This window comes from Equus quagga, chromosome 12 (genome assembly GCF_021613505.1).
Source record: "Equus quagga isolate Etosha38 chromosome 12, UCLA_HA_Equagga_1.0, whole genome shotgun sequence".
NCBI lineage: Eukaryota > Metazoa > Chordata > Mammalia > Perissodactyla > Equidae > Equus > Equus quagga.
Window position 1 is genome coordinate 26,583,833 of NC_060278.1, and position 23,081 is coordinate 26,606,913.

Here is a 23,081-nt window from a genome sequence, read left to right on the forward strand (position 1 = left end):
CCATCTTTTAGGTATGCAACTATCTTGCCAAACTGAGCCTCCCCAGTCTACCAGAATGCCAGATTTTAAATCTCTTACTGGCGAATTATTTTTGGAAACATTTTCATTTTAGAAGTCTGTTTAAGTATCTATTTAATTAAAATTGCTACTTTATACTAGAAATATCCCTAATAAAATGACCAAAGCAAACTAACTGGAAAAGTATCTGCAAAATTGTATCACAGCTGTTGCTCGCCTTGTTTCAATAATGAAACAAAAATTACCCATGGACTAAAACTTCCATTTTAAAAACAAGATGTTTAATGTCTTCATGAGAATTTTTTAATTTTTAGGATAGGTAATACAATATGTTTAAAAATAAGGGGAGAAGTCAAATTAAAGACATAAAGATGTGATAAAGCATCTCCCGTCTCGTCCCCATAGTCATAAGCATACACATTTTACTGCTTTTTCGTGTGCTTCTCCAGAGTGTCACTGAATATGTGTGCAAATACAAGCAAATATAACATACTCTTATTTTCTCCCTTCTAACGTAAGAGGCAGGGTAGTATCCACAGCTTTGCATGTTTGTATATTTGTTTTGTTAACACTGTATCTTGGAGATCTTTCCATACTAGTACAAAGAGAGCTAATTTTTTAAATAACTGCATTGTATTCTCTTGTATGCATGTTACATAACTATCCAATCATCCCTTATTGATGGACATTTAGGTTATTTCCCATCTTTGCAATCATTAAGATGCCTTTTAGCACTTTGTTTATGACATAGCTGGAGAAAGCATTTGGGAAAAACAGAGAGAAATTACTCTAATCACAGCTCCAACCCCAGATAAATAGTTTTAAGCTCATAAACAGCTTATGTTTGAACTCAGAATCTGTAATTTCTTACATTTAAAAAGTTACAATGTCTATAAATTATTACATCTTGTAGACATTTTATTCTCAATATTTTAGGTCAAGGACTCTTGAAAAAGCTAAAGAATGCTATGGGTACTTTCTGCAGAAAAGTACACACACACACACAAAATTTTTTGTAAATAGTCCCAAGAAGTCACGGGCCACCTATTGTGATTGGTCACAGATCTAAGATGTTAAAATTCATGAACCAAATTCATTCCAGTAAATTACTATTTCTGATTTCTAACATGACGGGGGAATAGAAACACTTTATAGTTATCTGAATAAAAAGATTACTATCCACCAGATGTTGCAAAGCCTACGGGTCAGCTTTGCATGGCTTGCGAGGGGTTTTGACTTCTAAAATGATAATCACTATTTGTAAACTGGGAGATTTCACACCAGGACCTATGTTTTCAAAGTCTCTCCAGAAATTAAAAATCTAGTGGCAGTGGACACGCTGCTCCCTTCCAGTCTACAAGAGCTTTCTGCCCACTTCCTCTCGTCTCATGCCCACGAAGCCTGATGTCTGGCCCTTTTAGGCATTTGGGTTTGGGGTTCTGGGGTAAATCTTGGGTGTGCATTTTTAAAAGCCTAAGGTTCTGTCACTTTCTTCCTTGGTTTTATCCTGAGTTATTTAGAGGTGAACCAAAAACCAAAGGTGAAAGCAGGAAGTTCCTGAAAGGTTTCTTCTTCTTCCAAGCTCTCCTCCTCAGGAGATGAGATAAGGAAGGTAGAGAAGGGTTGGAGTGGAAGAGAAGGACAGACACTCTTTTGTGAAGAAGAAGGAAGAGTCCCGAGGGTGACAGGCCATGTTGGGCTCTTAGGCAGACGTGAGTCAGTAGGGGATGCTCCTGGAGCAACTGGAGTGGAATGTGAAGCTGCTTCATCCTGGGCCAGTTGGCTTCACAAGTCTGTCATCTTAGCTGGGTATGGTCTCGCTGCAGGAAGTGACAGCAGGAGTGGGAACATTGCCCCCAGCTGTTGGAACTTTCACCCAGGGTGGAGCTTCCATCTTCACCATCTGCTCCTGGGGCCTCCTACCCGTCTTCAAGCTCTGGCATCCTGCCTTGACAGATGGCTTGGCTGAGTATCATAGATAATATTTCTCTGAACACTTTCTCAACCCCTAACTTAACATTTTTAGCTGACAGCTTCCTCTGCAATCATTTTAGTTAGTTTACAAAGGATAATGTGTTGTATATTATACATTATGTATTATAAATCTAACACTGTATTTATTTTTTTGGTGAGGAAGACTAACCCTGAGCTAACGTCTGTACCAATCGTCCTCTATTTTGCATGTGGGTTGCCGCCACAGCATGGCAGACAAATGAAATATGTCCGCGTGCAGGATGCGAACCCTGGCCACTGAAGCGGAGTGTAAGAGACTTTAACCACTGGGCCACGGGGCCAGCCCCAAAATCTAACACTTATTGACCACTTATTACATGTCAGGCACTGTTCAAAATGCTTTTTTATTAATTCATTTAATCCTCACAATCACCCTATGATGTAGGCCCTATTATTCCCATACATGCAGAACCAGAGAGAATGTGGTTTCAAGGTCAATCAAAAAGAAAAATTCCAAAACAACTTTGAGTGCAAAAACAACGAGACTTTAAACAGTTGTCAACTCATTCTACTCTGACATGTTTAAATATTTAAAATTCAAAATCCCTTTCACAGCTTAATTTTTTCAACTACAAAAGTGATTAAATTATGGATATGAGGCTCCAAATTAATATAGTGGAGTGAGTTTTTATCAAGAAATGGATTGGTCTCTTGGAGATTCTTGCTACCAGAGACTCATCACAGGGAAGAAACTAAGAAGTGATTTTCTCTAGGAGCAAAGAAGCTTTTGTGTTCTAGAATTTCGGGCTCTCTCTTCACAGGGATGCAGTTTACAGATTATTTGTTTGGTGTTTGTTTATTTGACTGCAGGGTACCAGGAGGCTGACACAAATAGGCCTTTTCTGGAAGGAAGACCTGGGCTAATTGAGGTATCTGCCTAGATTGTCTGTGGGGAAAACTGGGTATGCAAAAATGTTTCGAAGAGAATGGGGGTGGACTACGTAGAAGAGAGTAAGGTGTGTTTGCTGACCAGAGACCAGAAGGTGGGTCTGGACAATGACCATGAGGAGTAGTCAAGAAGACACAAGTCGTAGCCTCTCCCTATTTTTCCTGGGTTCTGGTAAAACCCAAGGGAAGGGAAGAGAACCATTCGCCATTGTGGGGGAGAGGAATGATAGTAGATTTTTGTTGATCTTGGCATGTAGAAGCTTGCAGCCAGATGTGAGATGATTTACGGAAGTAAAATAGGGAAATGTGGTGTTTTTCATACTTTGAGTTTTGAGAAGCAATTCCTTCCTCTTACGTCCAAGCTTATTTTTTTCCTGCTCTTAAACAAAACTCTTTCTGTGAGTGGAGTAGCTCTCTTTCATTCTCTCCACGTCATTATTTTCACAGCCTTGGTTCCCCCGGTTCGCTGCAGCAGCTACATGCCCTTTAACTGATCCCTACACACTTATCTTGCCTTAGTTCCTAAGTCAATGTGTCCCAAAGCCAAGTACGCTATCATCTGGTGAGCATTAGAAATTGTCACCCCCATCTGCGAACCAGTTGGGTCTCGTTGCTAAATGGCTCCTTGAGTCTTCTTGCCATCCTTCAAGAATCTTAGAATTACCATCCAACCCAACGATGCCACCCCTAGGTGATACACCCAAGAGAACTGAAAACATTTATTCACACATAAGCTTGTCCACGAATGTGCATTGCAGTATTATTCATAACAGCCAAAAAGTGGAAACAACTCAAATATTTCTGAACTGGTGAATGAATAAACAAAATGTAGACTATCTATTTAATGGAATATTATTCAGTCATAAAAAGGAATGAAGTACTGATACATGCGACAGCATGGAGGAACCTTGAAAAAATTATGCTGAGTGAAATAAACCAGACAGAAAAGGGCATAGTGTATGATTTCATTTACGTGAAATATTCAGAATAGGAAAACCACAGAAACAGAAGGTAGATTAAAGGTTACCAGGGGCTGGGAGACAGGAAACTGGGAGTGGCTCTAATAGATACTGGCTTTCTTTTTGGGGTAATGGAAATATTCTGGAATTAGATAGGGGTGATGGTTGCACAATATCACGAATGTACTAAAAACCACTGAATTATACAATTTAAAATGGTGAATTTCATGTTATATATCTTGGTTTAAACATTTAAGATTCTAAAAAACAAAGAATCCATTAACCTTGAGCCACAGCTATCCTCTTCTTGGTCACCCAATCTGTCATCTTAGCCTCCTCAGTCCTGAGGGTCCACTGTCTATACCCCTCCAGAGGACAATCCATGGCTGAAGACCCTGCTACCAGGCATTGTCTTTCCCGACCCCAGGGCCTGGTCCTTAACTCCAGCTCTGCTCTGAGCGATGGGTGCTTACCAAGTTCCCCACCTCTGTGTGGGGCCTCTGATTTGGCGCCCCTGAACGAACTCTCACCTGAGTCACCCCTGAAGTATGAGCACCACCTCAGGAATCCAGCCGTTCTGCAGCCAGGTCATTTCCTTTGGCCTGAGAAAATGGAGGTTGGACTTTGTTCTCAGAAATAAAGATACCATATTGTTATGGGTGGAAGCGTGCCCTGACTCTCTGTAGGTCAGAATGTGATCTTCTTGGAAATAGGTTCTTTACAGAGGTCAAGTTAAAATGAGGTCATTAGGGTGGGTTCTAGTCCAACATGAATGGCGTCCTTACAAAGAGGAGAAATTTGGGCACAGGGACACACGTAGAGGGAAGACAACATGAAGAGACACAAGGAGTAGACGGCCATGTGACTGGACTGATGCATCGACAAGCCCAGGAACACCAAGGATGGCCAGCAAACGCCCGAAGCTAGAAGAGGCAAGAAAGGACCCTTTCCTAGAGCCTTCTGAGAGAGCATGGTCCTTCCAACACCTTGATCTCGGACTCCCGAGAGTTCGGATTCTAGAACCGTGAGAGAATCGATTCCTCTTGTTTTAAACCACCTAGTTTTTGGTACTTTGTTATGGCAGCACTAGAAAACAAATACACGTAAAACAGTACAGGGTGACTTGAGGGTGGGTGGCAGAGATTCATACTTTAAAAAAAGAAACCATCAATACTACTCATAGAAAGGGACAACCGCTGATACCAGCAGTGACTTGAATGGATCTCAAGAGGATTACACTGAGTGAAAAAAGTCGACCTTTAAAGGTTACATACTGTATGATTCCACTGATACAACATGCTTCAAAGATGAAATTACAGAGATGGAGAAAAAAAAACAGTGGTTGTCTTAGGGACTTGGCGGGGGGCGGGGGTGGAGAGAAAGGAAGGTGGCTGTGCCTATAAGATAATAGTAGGACGGATCCTGGTGATGGAAACGGTTCTGTGTCTTGATGGTGGTAGGGATCACAGACATCTACACAGGCAACAAAACTGCACAGAACAGAATCCACACGTGCAAATGAATGGATGCGTGGAAAACTGGTAAAACTGGAAGAAGGGCTATGGATTGCATCAACGTCAATTTCCTGGTTGCAATATTGCACTATACTTATTCAAGATGTTACCCTGGGGGACAGATTGAAGCCCAGAGATGTCTAATTTTGCCTAAATTTCACTCCCAGAACTGGGAATTCAGACTGTGCATCTGGAGCTTTCTTGTTATACACTTGTATATAGACTCAGTAATGTTAGACTTAACTTGAGATTCCCAAGGGAGAAAAAAACAAAACACCCAGGGGCTCCCGGAGACCTAGTGGTGACATTCAATGTGCCCTACTTCTGCGTCAGGGTTCAATTCTGGTCTGGACCTACACCACACCTCAGTGGCCATGTTGGGGCAGGGACCCACATACAAAATAGAGAAAGATTAATATAGATGTTAGCTCAGGGTGAATCCTCCTCAGCAAAAAAAAAAAAAAAAAAAAAAAAGGTAAACCAAAACGCCTGCAAAAGAGGAGGATGGCAGACTAGGAGAACTCGTCTAACGAAACGAAATAACGAAATGAACTAAGAGATGAGTAACTTTGAGATCCTCCCTCCTTCTCCCTCTCATCCCCATTTCAAATATTTGAAATTTTATTGGGGAAGCAAGCGGCCGCGGGAGTAAGACAAAGTGGCGGCGCCGGGAGCCAGAGCAGGAGCGAGCAGGTGGCCTGGGCTGCTCCCGCTGCCGGGCCTGGGCGCACAGGGCAGGTGACCTGGCCAGTCGCCCTGCGGCGACAACTGCGCTGTCACCCACCGTGAAGAGACTTTCCGGCCGCACGCAGGGCCGCTCACCCGCCGGCTCGTGGTCCAGGAGCGCAGGGAACGTCGGAAAGTTGAAGCCGGAGCCACAGGCGGAGGCAAGCGAAGGGAGGAGAGCCAGCGAGCGGAGAAGCCAGGTGCGAACGCCCCCCAGCAGCGTCTACGGGAAAGTTTGCTTCCCCCGGCTTTGCGCACTCCCTCTGCAGGGGACCAGAGACCCAACGGACTTCTAGGGTCCAGAGGCGAGGAGAGAAGGGGACGGGGCGGGGGGAGCGGGGCCCGGGCTTCCGCAGGTGACGGTCCCGGGTCTGCGCTCCTCGCTGCCGGCGGCGCTCGGGGACCGGGTCTGCGGGGCGGGGGTCACGGCGGTGCCGGGGCTTTTCCTAGAGGGGGTGGGGATGCTGAGTCACGGATCTGTCACAGCTCTTCACCTCTCCCCAGCCCTCCGGGGGCTAAAGCAAAAGCGAAAGCGAATGCGACTCGCGGGGCGGCCAGTGCGGGGAGCTACGCCGGCCGCCTCCTACGGGACCCTCGCGCATCCGCGGGCGCGGGCGGCGGGGTGGCTCGGCCGCTGCGAGCCCGGGAGGTGGCCGGCGGGAGCGTCCGGCCATGGCCCGGCGGCGGCTCCGGGGCTGCCGGGTCAGCGCCCTCCCCGCGCTGCTGCTGCTGCTGCTGCTCCGGCCGCCGGTGACTCCGGGTAGGGAGAGGCGCGCGCCCCTGGGGGCGGCGGGAGGGGGCCGGGGAGCCCTAGGCGGTCGGCAGCGAGCGCCCTACCGCAGCGGTGAGTCGGTCCGCGAGGAAGGGGGTGTGTGCCCGCCGGGGATCGCGGAGGGAGCGATGCACCCTCGCGTCAGGGACACGTGGAGACAGCGGTGGGGAACGGCAGAGCGCCCGTGCCTGCGCCCCTACCCAGCCCGGCTTGCCTGGCCACCCAGGGGAAGGAGCCAAGGGGCCAGGCATTTAATTCCACGTCTTCCCAGTTTCCGAGGTAAAGGGGATTGCCGGGCTTTGCGACTGGGGCTCCGGGTTGGAGTTTTACAGCAGTTTGGAGAAATACGTGAGTGTGGTTCTCTGAGCGCCACGAGGAAAGCTGTTCCCGTGTCTCAAGGAAAACAACCCTGTCTCTAACCCTAGGCAAAAGCAAATTATATGGGTGGGTGGTGGTAGGACGGGGTAGGGACTGCGTCGCCGGAGAGAGGAAACGTGTTGGGCAGGTTGCACACCTGGGGACCTGGGAAACAACTCCAAATTCTAAGTAGCAGGAAACCGTGAGAGGACTGCGCAGGGGACGGGGTGGGGTGCTGCCTGGAGTACGCGCTCCCAGGCAAAGGGAGGAAGAAATGAAGTTGGTGATGGCTTAGTGTACTCGAGAAGAAATGAAGCTGCTGATGTCTTATCGTACTTGAGAAGAAATGAAGTTGGTGATGGCTTGCTGTATTTGAGAAGAACATAGGTCGGTAGATGTGATCTGAGAGGGAAGAAGCGAATGAAGGACTCGTAGGTTTTGATCCTGGAAGCTGGAGAGGAGAGAGGAGAAAGGACCGAGGGTTCTGGCTTTATTCACGTTGGCACTTCTTAATCTTTTTACAGTCAGGGAGCTCTCTGAGGGTCGGAGGAGAGCTACAAATCCTCTCCCCAGAAAAATGCATGAATGCACATACTTACAAAACTTCTGTATAATTTTGGGGTCAGGGCCTCACTGAAGGCCACCCATGGACTCCCCGGGAGAGGTACTCACCCCGTGATCTCTTTGTGTGTGTGGGTGTTTGAGCAAGACTTCCAATAACTTACATCCAGTCAGGCCAGTCCACCCAGTACTTGATCCAAGCCGTCCAACCACGGTTGCTGCTGGCTGGTTTGGGGTGAACTCCATAGTCCTGCGAAGTTTCATGAAGTTTTATTTTCAGGAGATTTTTCCCTACATCTGAGGATCTGAGTTATATTGGTGACCTGGTCAGTTTCTCCCAGCTGGCTAGCCAGTGTCCCATGTGACCCCTAAAGAGATGCCGAAGATAGCTGGTAGCCTGGGACAGCCCTATTGCACAATATGAAAGTGAAATGCAGCTGTCAGAGCCCAGCAAGGATGAGCCGTCCCTTCACAGTGCAGAGAGGAGCACTCCAGCAAGATCTCTAAGGTCCTCAACTACAGCCTCGCTCTTTGACCTCAGAAAGGTATTGCTGTCATTTCGTAGCTCCTGATGTCCCTTAGTTTTTCTTAAATAGCTTTACTGAGGTATAATTGATAGATAATAAACTGCATACATTTAAACGGCGCACGATTTGATAAGTTTAGAGGTAAATGTATACACTCATGAAACCATCACCACAATCAACAGAGTAAACATAATCATCCTTATCAAAAGTTTGTTCACATCCTGCATAATCCTTACCTCCCACCCAGTCGTCCCCCAGGCAACCACAATCCACTTTCTGTCACTACTGATTTGTTGCATTTTCTAGAATTTATATAAGTGGAGTGGTACAGTATGTGCTCTTTCTTGTCTGGCTTCTTTCACTCATAGCAGTTACTCTGAGAATTCTCCATCCGTGTTGTAACTTGTACCTATGGTTATTCCTCTTTGTTGCTGAACAGTGTTCCATTGCATGGCTATCACACTTTGTTTATCCATTCACTTGTTAATGGACGTTTGCATTGTTTCTGGTTTGGGCTATTACATACAAAGCTGCTGTGAACGTTCACACACAGGATTTTGTGTGGACACAGGATTTCATTCCTCTTGGGTAGAAAAAAAATGGCTAGGAGTGGAATGGCTGGATCATATGACATGTGTATGTTTAATTTGTTAAGAAACTGCCAAACCACTTTCCAAAGTACTTGTACTGTTTTGCATTCCCACCAGCAGGGTCCAGTTCTTCCACACGCTTGTCAGTACTTGGTATGATCAGTCTGTTTTTTTTTTCTTTTACCTTTTTAAATGTTTTTTCCCCCAGCTTTATTGAGATATAATTGGTTTATAACATTGTGTAAGTTTAAGGTGTATAGCATGATAATTTGATATATGTACATATTGTAAAATGATTACTAAAATAGGGTTAGTTAACACATTCATCATCTCACATAGTTACCAAATTATGTGTGTGTGTGTGGTTGGCTAGTCTTTTTCATTGTAGCCATTCTAATAGGTGTGTAGTGGTCTCTCATAGTTTTAATTTGCATTTGCCAATAACTAATGATGTTGAGCATCTTTTCATGTGCTTATTTGCCATCAATATATCTTCTTTGGTAAAATGTCTGGTTAAACATTTTGCCCTTTTTAAAAATTGAGTTGTTGAATTATTATTGAGTTTTGAGAGTTCTTTATATATGCTGGATACAAATCCTTTATCAGGTACATGATTTGCAAATATTTTCTCAGAGTCTGTGGCTTGTCTTTTCATTCTCCTAACAGTGCATTTTGATGAAGAGCAAAAAAAATTAATTTTGATGAAGTTCAACTTATTGACTTGTTCTTTTATGTCTTATGTTTTCAGTGTCATATCTAAGAAATCTTTACCTAACTCAAGGTCATAAAGGTTTTCTTTTATATTTTCTTCTAGAAGTTTTATAGCTTTAGGTTTTACATTTATGTCTATGATTCATTTTGAGTTAATTTTTTAAATAATATGAAGTATGGATTGAAGGTTTTGTATTGGTCTGGTTTTGGGCTCTTTTGCATGAGGATATCCAATTGTTCCAGCACCATTTGTTGAAAAGATTATCTCTGCTGAATTGCTCTTACACTTATTTTGAATATCCGATGTCCATATATGTGTTAGTTGCTGTAGACAAAACATCAATATATAAATATCAATTATATTTCTATACATTAGCAATGAACAACTGGAAATTGAATTTAAAAAAACAATATCATTTGTAATAGCATCAAAAGTATGAAATATTTAGGAATAACTCTGATAAAAGATGTACACACTGAAAACCAGACCACTGTTGAGAGAAATTAAAGAAGATCTAAACAAATGGAGAGATATACCATGTTCATGGATTGGACAAATCCATATCATTAAGGTGTCAGTTCTCCCCAGAGCAAAATCCCGACAGGCTTTCTTGTCAAACTTGACAAATTGATTCCAAAATTTATGTGGAAATGCAAAAACACCTAGTATAGCCAAAACAACTTTGAAAAAGAACTGAGTTGGAGGAACAGCATTTCTGATTTTGAGACATGTTATCAATTTACAGTAATCAAGACGGTGTGATATTGGAGTAAAGATGGACAAAGAGCTCACAGAATAGAGGGTGCGTGATGCTTTTAAGTAAGCTGGGAAGGGAAGTGGGTCCAAATTATTAAATTTACTACTTGGGTAGTATGATCCTGGTTAGAAATTATAGAGAGTAGCCCATTCCTTATCACCAGCCAAGTAAATAATATAGTCTCAGATCTGGTCCTGCTAGTTTACAGTGTTAATAGACACAGCAAGTTGTTGTCATCTGTTCTTATTCAAAAGGCCTGATTTGAAGGGGAAGTCCATCATCTTGGGCAGGAGGTCATTTACTTCCTAAAGATCCTCACGACCTGAAAGGCTGCAGGTGATTTGCCAAAAGCAGCTGGAGAAGACGATGATTTGTTTGAAGATGAATATTCCTGCTCACCAGTTTGGGTTTGGTTGTCCAGGGTCTCATTTCACTTGGGGGTGGTTTTACAATTTATGTGACTTTAAACATTTTTTTAAACCATTTTTTCAGAATTCTGGGGAGTTTTGCCCAAACCTTTTATATTTCATGTCAGATCAATTTTATCTAGTTACTATTGCTTTGTGCTGCTACTGACAGCAAAAAAAAAAGTGATAAAAACTTAAATATACAAAATATGAGATTTGTTGAAATCAACTTAAATGTTCAACAGTGGAAGATGCATAAATAAAATGGAGTTGCTTTCAAATAGCATGTATCATATGATTCAGTTTTTACTAGAAGATCTAGAAGTAGTTGTCATTGAGTAGCAAGCTGTTATGGTCATGTGCATGTAGCTGTCTGTCTTTTCTTAGTTTTCTCTCATAACTTGACTCACTTTTGTAATAAGAAAAATAAATAAATAATACTACAAAAGACATAACACAAAGATCTAGAATTTTGGATTTTTTCTAATTCATCTTTAATTAATTGTTGCTGATCTTGTTTGGTGATATTTTTATGACTATACATTTTGCACATTTGCTTTACAATCTCACTGCATGTAATGTTTGTGCAAACTACACATACATTTTATAATCCTTGACAATTTGTTTAAACCATTCCTTATTGCTACAGCTACGTGCAGGCTTCAGTTACCTCCCAATGGTTGGATATTTAGGTGGTTTCAAAATGTTTGATGTTCTGGACAGCACAGGGTAGGAATAATTGGATGAAAATTAGTCATATAGAACAAAAAGGGCAAGGGGAAACCTCTCAAAGTCTAAAAACAAAAAAATGGCGGGAATATTTCTGGGGATATCCTTTTTCAATCAAATCATCACTTCAATAGCTTGCTTTGGGCCAAATTACTTTTGCCAAATTGATTTTACCAAATAGTATATAACCAAGAGAATTAATGTATAAAATCACCTAGTATCTACTCTTGGAGTCATATGCCTCTTACTCATTGCACATGGCTGATTTTATTTGAAGGTTTTCTACTTGGAAAGACTTGATTTTTTTCTGTGGGTGGGGAGCCATTGACGGTCTTTGGGCAGGAGGACGTTATTGATGCTGCATGGTGGAAGGGTTACTCTTGTAAAGAGTGTGAAGAATGAACTGTAGTCAAGAGGGTCTGGAGGCGGGAAGCTAAGCCAGAGGCTTTTGCAATAGTTCCAGTAAGTGGTGAGGAAATCCTGAACCAAGGCAGTGTCGGTAAGGGAGAGAAGAGGGGGCCGATTTCCTCTTGAGTCCTACAAGTGCAGAATGTATTTCATTCTTCCCGTTTTGCCCTTTGACCTACAGCCACTCAACAATTCCAGACCTTCAGAAGTCATTATTTAAGAACGTGAACTATGATGAATTCACCTACCACACCAAAGGTGTGGTGGGCAACTCAGTTAATGAGCCTGAGAGAGAAAGAATACAATGAGTTAAGGGCAGTGACCTGGCTACAGGTTGTACTTACAGTGAATGCCAAAAGGAAATGTGTTGGCTCAGCTGCCATTTCAGCCGGAAAAATAATGAAGGAAAATGGACTACCGTGAACATGGAGGCCTTTATGCTTTTGCTACATCAGCTTCACAGTGTGCTTCTTGAGGGTAGAAATCACGTCTTAGACTTCTTTGTATCCTACCCACTTAGCATGTTGTAGGCATTTAAATGGTAGAGTAAGAGAAAGAAAATATTGGAATGGAGTCTGACTCTCCTTAAAGAACAGGAGGGGCAAGCTAACCTGATAACTTCTGAACTCTGGATATGAGACTAGGCCAGAGGTACTTACACATATTAGACTGTGTAAACTGACTTGATAGATAAAGAAGTCTGATTCACAAGTTCTGGGAAGTAAAAAAGGGGTGTGGTCCTACACACTATTTTGGTGACTTCGTTTAAATGATTGTTAGGACTTGTTTCACATGTTCTTTGGCTACTTCAGAGTTTTGAAAATCCCAGAACCTTAAGTTTACTCCTATTTCCATTACTTCCTCCATTCAAGTCTATATATTCACAAGCCACTAACTTCAGAAAACACCTATCACCTTCGGGGCTTAGCATTTTGAGAGTACCAACTGTGAAATATGTTCACCACCTTCAAGGAGCTTAGAAGATTGTAAACAATGTGAGACTTGGTTGCATTGAATATCTAGGGAACAATGTTATGAGAGAATATGTAGAGTGATTATAATTGAAGTATCAAAAGATGTGATTAAGGCCTGTGGACATGAAAGGTTATTGATACAATCAAATGTATTACCTCCAGTGTACTTATGAGAAAGTCTAGCTTTTATTTATTTATTTACTTATTTTTGGATGTACATAATAATATATTTCAAATTCTGTGTAGATTACATCATGTTCACCACCCGAAAACTAATTATAGTCCATCCCCTCACATGTGAGCCTAATCACCCCTTTTGCCCTCCCCCCTTCCCCCTTCCCCTATAGTAACCACCAATCCAATCTCCAATGCTATGTGTTTGTTTGTCGTTGTTTTTGTCTTCTACTTATGAGTGAGATCATATGGAATTGGACTTTCTCCCTCTGACTTATTTCACTCAGCATTATACCCTCAAGGTCCATCCATGTTGTCACAAATGGCCAGATTTCATCATTTCTTATGGCTGAGTAGTAGTCCATTGTGTATAAATACCACATCTTCTTTATCCATTCGCCCCTTGATGGGCATCTAGGTTGCTTCCATGTCTTGGCTATCGTGTATAATGCTGCGATGAGCATAGGGGTGCAAGTATCTTTATGCCTTTGTGTTTTCAACTTCTTTGGATAAATACCTAGCAGTGGGATAGCTGGATCATATGGTAGATCTATCCTTAATTTTCTGAGGATACTCCATACTGCTTTCCATAGTGGCTGCACCAGTTTGCACTCCCACCAGCAGTGAACAAGGGTTCCCTTCTCTCCACATCCTCTCCAACATTTGTTGTTTCTTGTCTTGTTAATTATAGCCATTCTGACCGGAGTGAGGCGATACCTCATTGTAGTTTTGATTTGCATTTCCCTGATAGCTAATGATGTTGAGCATCTTTTCATATGCCTGTTGGCCATCCATATATCTTCTTTGGAGAAATCTCTGTTCAAATCTTTTGTCCATTTTCTAATCGGATTGTTGGTTTTTTGTTGTTGAGCTGTATTAGTTCTCTGTATGTTTTGGATATTAAACCCTTATCTGATATATGGTTTGCAAATATGTTCTCCCAATTGTTAGGTCATCTTTTCATTTTGTTGATGGTTTCCTTTGCTGTGAAGAAGCTTTTTAGTTTGATGTAGTCCCATTTGTTCATTTTTTCTTTTGTTTCCCTTGCCTGGTCAGACATGGGACGTGAAAATATACTGCTCAGACCGATGTCAAAGAGCGTACTGCCTATGATTTCGTCTAGAAGTTTCATGGTTTCGGGTCTTACATTCAAGTCTTTAATCAATTTTGAGTTGATTTTTGTGCATGGTGTAAGGGAATGGTCTACTTTCATTCTTTTGCATGTGGCTGTCCAGTTTTCCCAATGCCATTTATTGAAGAGGAGAGTCTAGCTTTTAAAGTAAGTAACTGGGCATCATGCGGCTGATTGGGTTAGCTGCAGTATATTGATATACTTGGACCTACATGTATCGATTACTCATGGATTTATCTTTGTGTGAGGACTGTTCACAATGGAAAGACCACTAGTAGACTTCCTTTTTCAGAAAAATGATAGAGTAGATATTCTGAAAAATTTATCTGCTTCAAAACACCCAGAAATGATGAATATAGAGCAAACATCTATTAAAATCCACAGCCAATAAAATATGTAATCTACTGTTTAAAGCAAAAATAATAACAATGTGTTGTGAGTGTAAAATATATGTAGAAGCAAAATGTATGACAATAGCACAAAGGCTGGGAGGAGAGAAATGGAAGTATATTGTTGAAGGTTCTTATACTATATACGTGAAGTACTATAATGTTACTTGAAGGTAAACTGTGATGAGGTAAAGATATATACTATAAACCCTAAAGCAGCCACTAAAATAATACAATAAAGAGTCATAGTTATGAGCCAACAAGGGAAATGCAGTAGAATCAGGAAATATACTCAAATAATCCATGACATGGTTATCTCCATGGGAGATCCTATGGGATCTACAAAAATGCTGTTAGAATAAGTGAGTTTAACAAGGTTGCAGAATACACAATATACAAATATTAATATACAAAATACTAGCAACAAACAACTAGAAATTGGAATAAAAATAACACCATTTGCACTGGCATAAAAATATGAAATAATTAGGAATACATCTGAAACAAGATGTACAAAACTGGTACACTGGAAACTATAAAATATTTCTGAGATAAATTACTGAAGACTTAAATAAATTGAGAGAGATACTGTGTTTGTGGATATTGAGAAGATTCAGTATTATTAAGATTTCAATTATTCCCCAACCTGATCTATAGATTTAATGCAATTCCAATCAAACTTCCAGCAAGCTTTTTTCTTTTGGTAGAAAATTGATATACTGATTCTAAAATTCAGTAAAGGACCAAATTTAACTTTGAAAATGATTAACAAAGTTGGAGGATTTACACTACCTGACTTCAATACTTAATAGCATTAAGACAGCATGGTATTGCTGTCAAGATTAACAAACAGACAAATATATCAATGGGGCAGAAGAGCAAGTCCAGAAATAAACCCACACATACTTGGTCCTGGCTCAGGATCTTATACCAATACCACTGGAGGTCCACTGCTGCTGGAAGAGGGGAAGGAAGCTTTGTCCTGCACAAAACCTGTTATAAACAAATGGGAGAGGTTAGCTGCCATGAAAAGAAAGTGCAATATAACTGAAAGGTCCAACCCTGAGAGCCAGGCACACAGGGCCTGCCTAAGACTGAGGCTGGACTAGGATGACAGAAAATTTCCTCACCCCACCACCTCCAGGCAAGCAAGCACCCAAGTAAGAAGCAGAGCAGTCAGCTGCTAAGGGTGGGGTGGCGTGGGTAAGAGTGTGGAGAGATACCCCCTTGCGTTCTAGATACACAGAGAAGGAAAAAAGATGAGGGTGGGGCAGGAATGCTGAGAAAAATCCTCTGACACTCCAGCCACCACCCCCGCCAACACAGGAGATTATAGGAGAAGAATTCTAAGTCATTGTTTTCTGAAGGTAACCATAGCAACAACAAAATTCAAACTCAACTCAACAACTGACGAGATTGACTCAATCCCCCACGTTATCAGTCTAGCAGAAGAAGTGTTCCCATTTTCAAGCATACATACTGTTTACCTCAGTTCTACACGTATGGTTCAGCATTCACTAAAAAATTACAAGACAGACAACAAAGCAACAACAATAACAAAAACACAAATCCCACTAGCAAGAGACAAAGTAATAAACAAAACAAGATTCAGAGAAAACCCAGAAATTGGAACTATCAGACTGGAAGTTCAAATAACTATCATTAATATGTTAAAACATTTTATGTACTTTTGTGTGTGTGATTTTCACAATAAAAAGTGTTTTAGGAATGTACAGAAAAGGAGGAGGGTGAGGAGGAGGGTACTTTGAGGCAACTATCCTGCCTCAAATAAAAATTCTGTGACTAACTGATTATTGACCTACTCTGGTAAATACGTGTCAGAGATAAACGTAGAATCAACTGCAAATAATTAATATTCAAATATTTATTCAAAAACTTAATAGAGAAGTGAAACATCAAATTATAGCCAGCTAAAGAGAAGTTAGTGAACTAGAAGATAGGTCTGAAGAAGTTACTCGGAGTTTAGCACAGAGAAACAAACGGAGAATAGGAGAGTTTAAAAGATATGAAGGATAGAGCTATTGACTGACTGTTTTTGGTATTTGGAGGTGGGCCTTTGGGAGGTAATTTGGTTTAGTTGAGGTCATGAGAGTGGAGCCATGATGGGATTAGTGCCCTTATAAGAAGAGGAAGAGACCAGAGCGCGTGCTCTCTCTCTCACATGTAAGGCTATAGCAAGAAGGTAGCAGTCTGTAAATCAGGAAGAGGGCTCTCATCATTACCAACCATGATGGCATCCTAATCTTGGACTTCCAACCTCCAGAGCTGTGAGAAATAAATGCTTGTTGTCACCTAGTCTATGGCATTTTGTTACAGCAGCCCAAAATGACTAATACAGATAGCGTAAGAATCCTATGATCAGAGTTCCAGAAGAAGGTAATAAGAACAGTGAAGAAGAGATAATAGTCAAGGAGATGATGGCTGAGTACTTTCCAGAAATGCTGACAGCCTTCAAAGACATGAATGTTCAAATTTGGGAAACACTGCTAAGCAAGATAAACAAAAAGAAACCCATCCCAAGACCCATTGTAATGAATCTGCAGAACATCAAATACGAAGAGAAAATCTTAAGTATCCAGAGAGAAAAGAAAATTACTGAGAAAACAATAATTAGACACATAGTGGGCTTTTCGGTAGCAACAGCAACAATAAAGGCCAGAAAGCTTCAAAGTGCTGAGGAGAAGAGCCATCTGCTTAGAATTATATATCCAGGGAAACATTCGTTCAAAACGCTAGGGTAAAATAGAGAGGATTCTGGGAAGATGGCAGAGTAGGAAGCATCAAGAATCTACTTCTCCTCCTAGACAATAACTGCACTGGCAGAATCTGTCTGATATAACTATTTTGGAACTCTGGACTCTAGTGAAGGCTTGCAACTTCCAGAGAAAGACTTGGACAGTAAATTGCTGTTAATTTCAGCTCTTAGCACAGGAGCAGCTACCCACACCCCACCCTTAGGCATGTGACAGGTGATTGTGCAGGTGTTTCTGGAGCAGCTTGCACACAACTTGCAGGAGCCAGGGTGGGCAAAAAGGACCCTGTCTTACAAATATCAGGAGTCTGTGTTGTGGTCACTGATTGGTGCTTCTGATAAAAAAAAGGAGGGGGCTGACCAAAAGGTAGGCAGCCATTGTTGTTGCACCTCTCCCTATTGTTGCAAGCCCCTCCCAGACCAGATGAAGTGACTTCCAGGGGATTTAAAGGGTTGGCACCCTGTTTGTCCCCCCTCTTCTTTTTCTTCCTTTGGGAGCCAGACACTAAAGACCAGGACTTTCGAAAATAATTGCATATACTGGGAAAACAAGAAAGTGACCATGCAAGCCCAGGGAAAAATTCAGAAAAGACCCAAGAAGACCTTAAGTTTACACTTCAGGCTGACCCTTGGCACAGAGACATCCTGCAACAATAAAAAGAAAATTATAAAAAACAGTAAACCCTGAGATATGGGGTGAACCTGGTTTCCAGATTTACCACATTATTAGATTCAGTTGTCTAGTTTTCAACAAAAAAAAAAATCACAAGTCATAGAAAGAAACAGAAAAGTATAACCCATTCAAAAGAAGAGAGTAAATCATCAGAAGTTGTCCCTGAAAAAGACCTGATAGCAGATATACTAGACAAAGACTTTAAAACAACTGTCTTAAAGATGCTCAAAGAACAAAAGGAAGATGTGGAGAAGGTCCAAGAAAATTTTGTATGGACAAAATGGAACTACCACTAAAGAGACAGAAAACCTAAAAAGAAACCAAAAGGAAATTCTACAGCTGAAAAGTCCAAAAACTGAAATAACAAATTCACTAGAGAGATTCAAAGGCAGATTTGAACAGGCAGAAGAAAGAGTTAGCAAACTTGATGATAGAACCACAGAAATTATCAAGTCTAAGAAATACAAAGAAAAAAACATGGAAGAAAAGTGAACAGAGCCTAAGGGACCTGTGGGACACCATCAAGCAGACCAACATACACATTGGGTGAATCTCAGAAGAAGTAAGAGAGAAAGGAACAGAGAGAACATTTGAAGAAATAATGGCTGGAAACTTGCCAAATTTGATGAAAGATAGGAATATAAACACCCAGGAAGCTCAACGAACTCTGAATTCAAAAGAGACCCAAACCAAGACACACTATAATCAAACTTTCAAAAGACAAAGACAAAGAGAGACTCTCGAAAGCAGCAAGATAGAAACACATCATCATATACAAGGGAACCCCAATAAGATTATCAGCAGATTTCGCATCAGAAACTTTGGAGGCCAGAAGGCAGTGGACCAATATATTCACAGTGCCAAAAAAACCAAACCTGCCAAACAAGAATCCTATATCTAGCAAAATTGTCCTTCAAGAGTCAGGGAGACATTAACATTCCCAGATAAACAAAAGCTGAAGGAGTTCATTACCACTGGACCTGACCTGCAATAAATGCTCAAGGAAGTCCTGCAAGCTGAAATAGGACACAAGACCATCACTTGAAGCTGTATGGACAAATAAAGATCTCATAAAGGTAAATACACGGGCAATTACAAAAGCTAGTATTAGCTTAGCAATGGTTTGTAACTGCACTTTTTTGTTTGCTACATGATTTAAGAGACTAATACATTTCAAGAAAAAAATTATTAGTGCAAAAGGTAGTACTATTGTAACTTTGGTTTGTAACTCCAAATCTTGTTTTCTACATAATTTAAGAGACTATTGCATTTAAAAGAATTATTAGTTTATGTGTCGAGGCACACAACATATAAGGACACAATTTTTTGACATCAATAACAGTGAGAGAGCTGTGAAGTAACAGAGTTTTTTAATGTTATTGAAGTTAAGCTGGTATAAATTCAAATAGAGTGTTATAACTTTGGAATGTTAAGTGTAATCCCCATGGTAACCACAAAGAAAAGAGCTATAGAATATACACAAAAGAAATGAGAAAGAAATTGAGACATTTCATGGCATAAAATCAACTAAACAGAAAAGGACAGTAATGCAAAAAGTGAGGGACAAAAAAGCTATAAGGCATATAGAACACAAATAGCAAAGTGACAGAAGCAATCTCCTCCTTATCAGTAATTACTTCAAATGTAAATAGGTTAAACTCTCCAATGAAAAGACAGCGATTGGCAGAATGGATAAAAACACATGATCTGACTATATGCTGTTTACAAGAGACTAACTTAAGGTCCAAAGACACAAATAGATTGAAAGGGAAAAGGATAAGAAAAAATATTCCATGCCAAGGGTAACTAAAAGAGAGCAGGGATGCCTATACTAATATCAGACAAAATAGATGTTCAATCAAAAAAGGTTACAGAGACAAAGAAGGACGTTATATGTTAATAAAAGGTTCAAGATAGCAAGAAGATATAACAATTATAAACATTTATGCACCTGGTGACAGACCATCAAAATATATGAAGCAAAAACTGACAGAAATGAAGGGAGAAATAGACAGTTCCACAATGATATTTGAAGACTTCAATATCCTACTCACAAGAATGGATAGAACAACCAGACAGAAGATAAGTGAGGAAACAGAAGACAAGCAACACAATAGATCATCTAGATCTAACAGACATATGCAGAAGACTCTACCCGACAACAACAGCATACACATTTATCTCGATTTGTATGGGCTATTTTCCAGGTTAGACCATATGATAGGCTACAAATTAAGTCTCAATAGATTTTAAAAAGATAGCTATCATACAAAGTATCTTCTCTGGCCACAATAGGATGAACTTAGAAATCATTTACAGAAGGAAAACTGGAAAATTCACAAAATTGGGGAAATTAGACAACACACTTTTTAAAATTTTTATTTATTTATTTATTTATTTTTGAGGAAGATTAGCCCCGAGCTAACATCTGCTGCTAATCCTCCTTTTTGCTGAGGAAGACTGGCCCTGAGCTCACATCCATGCCCATCTTCCTCTACTTTATATGTGGGACGCCTACCACAGCATGGCTTGCCAAGTGCTGCCATGTCTGCACCCAGGATCCAAACCAGCGAACCGGGGGCCGCTGAAGTGGAACATGCACACTTAACCACTGCGCCACTGGGCTGGCCCCAACTACACACTTTTAAACAACCAATAGATCAAAGAAAAAAATCACAAGAGAAATTAGAAAATAGTTAGAGATGAATAAAAACAAAAACACAACATACCAAAACTTATGGGATACAGTAAAAGTGGTCCTAAGAGGGATATTTATAGTTATAAATGCTTACACTAAAAAACAAGAAAGATCTCATATCAACAACCTAACTTTATACCTTAAGGAACTAGAAGAAGAACAAACTAAACCCAAAGCTAGCAGAAGGAAGGAAATAATAGTGATTAGAACAGAGATAAATGAAATAGAGATTAGAAAAACACTAGAGAAAATCAATGAAACCAAAAGTTGGTTCTTTGAAAAGATCAACAAAATTGATGAACTTTTAGCTAGATGGACTAAGAAAAAAAGAAAAAAGACTCAAATTACCAAAATTAGAAATGAAAGTGGGGTTATTACTACCAATTCTATAGAATAAAAAGGATTATAAGAGAAAGCTATGAACAATTGTACACCAACAAACTGAATAACCTAGATAAAATAGCCAAATTCTTGGAAACACAAAACCTACCAAGAAGGTAGGAAAAATTGAAGAGGAAGGAACACTTCCTAAATCATTCTATGAAGCCAGCATTACCCTGATACCAAACCCAGACAAAGACTCTATAAGAAAAGAAAACTACAGACTAATATCCCTTATGAACATTGATGCAAAAATCCTTAACAAAAAACTAGCAAACTGAATACAACAGTGTGTTAAAAGGCTTATACACCATGACCAAGTGACGTTTATTCCTGGAATGCAAGATGGTTCAATATTTGAAAATGGATCAATGTGACACACCGCATTAACAGAATGAAGGGAAAAAACACACCTTCATTTCAATTGATGCATAAAAAGCACTTGACAAAATTCAACACTCTTGCATGATTAAAAAAAGCCCAAAATACTAGGAATAGAAGGAAACTATGGCAACATAATAAAAGCCATATATGAAAACCCACAGAGAACATTATATTCAATGGTGAAAGACTGAAAGCTTTTCCTCTAAGATCAAGAATAAGGCAAGGATGCTTGCTTTGACCACTTCTATTCAACGTAGTGCTGAAAGTTCTATCCAGAGCAATTAGGCAAGGAAAAGAAACAAAAGGCATCCAAATTGGAAGGGAAGAAGTAAAATTATCTGTTTGCAGAAGGTATGATCTTATATGTAGAAAATTCTAAAGATTCCACAAAAAACTGTCAGAACTAATAAGTGAATTCAGCACAGTAGCAGGATACAAAGTCAACATGGAAAAATCAGTTGTATTTCTATACCCTAACAATGAACAATCTGAAAAGGAAATTACAAAAACAATTCTATTTTCCATAGCATCAAAAAGAATAAAATACTTAGAAATAAACTCAACCAATGAGGAGAAAGACTTGTACATTGAAAACTACAAAATATTGCTGAAAGAAATTGAAGACATAGATCAATGGAAAATCAGCCCATGTTCATGTATTGGAAGACTTAAAATAATTAAAATATTGATACTAGCCAAAGTGATCTACAGATTCGATGCAATCCCTGTCAAAATCCAAATGCTGGTTTTTTGGAAATAGAAAAACCCATCCTAAAATTCATATGGAATCTCAAGGGACCCTGAATAGCCAAAACAATCTTGAAAAAGAAAGCAAAACTGAAAGACTCACAGTTCCTGATTTCAAAACTAACTGCAGTTCTACAGTCATCAAAACAGTGTGGTGTTGTCATAAAGACAGACATATAGACCAAGGAATAGAATAGAGTGCCCAGAAATAAACCATCACATATATGGCCAAATGATTTTGGGCAAGAGTGCCAAGACCATTCAGCTGGAAAAGGACAGTCTTTTCAACAAATGGTGCTGGGAAAACCTGACATCCACATGCAAAAGAATGACACTGGAACCTTACCTAACACCATACACAAAAATTCACTCAAAATAGGTCAAAGATAGAAATGTAAGACTTAAAACAATATAACTCTTAGAAAGCATAGGACAAAAACTTCATGACATTGGATCTGGCAGTAATTTCTTGGATATGACACCAAAGGCACAAGTAACAAAAGAAAAAGCAGACAAATTGGACTTTGTAAAATTAAAAAATCTTCTGCATCAAAAGACTATATCAACAGAGTAAAAGCCAACCCATAGAATGGGAGAAAACACTTGCAAATCATATATTTGATAAGGGATTAAAATCTAAAACATATAGAGGACTCCTAAAATTCAACAACAAAAAAAACTTACAACCCAATTCAAAAATGGGCAAAGAACTTGAATAGATATTTCTCCAAAGATATAAAAATGGCCAAAAGCCCACGGAAACATTCTCAATATCATTAATCATTAGGGAAATGCAAGTCAAAACTTCAGTGAGATAC

General features: G+C 40.2%; 1 protein-coding gene across 3 annotated transcripts in view; it reads left to right on the forward strand.

The window, feature by feature from the left end:
• The first annotated feature begins 6,375 nt into the window (after nucleotides 1-6,375).
• Nucleotides 6,376-23,081, forward strand: part of IL15RA (interleukin 15 receptor subunit alpha) — a 40,560-nt gene continuing 23,854 nt past the window's right edge. For 2 of the 3 annotated variants that reach the window (XM_046677934.1, XM_046677937.1), the window contains exon 1: nucleotides 6,893-7,169. In XM_046677934.1, coding sequence (XP_046533890.1) covers nucleotides 7,019-7,169 — 151 coding nt within the window. In that variant the 5' untranslated portion in view covers nucleotides 6,893-7,018. The other variant, XM_046677936.1, reaches the window with a different exon arrangement.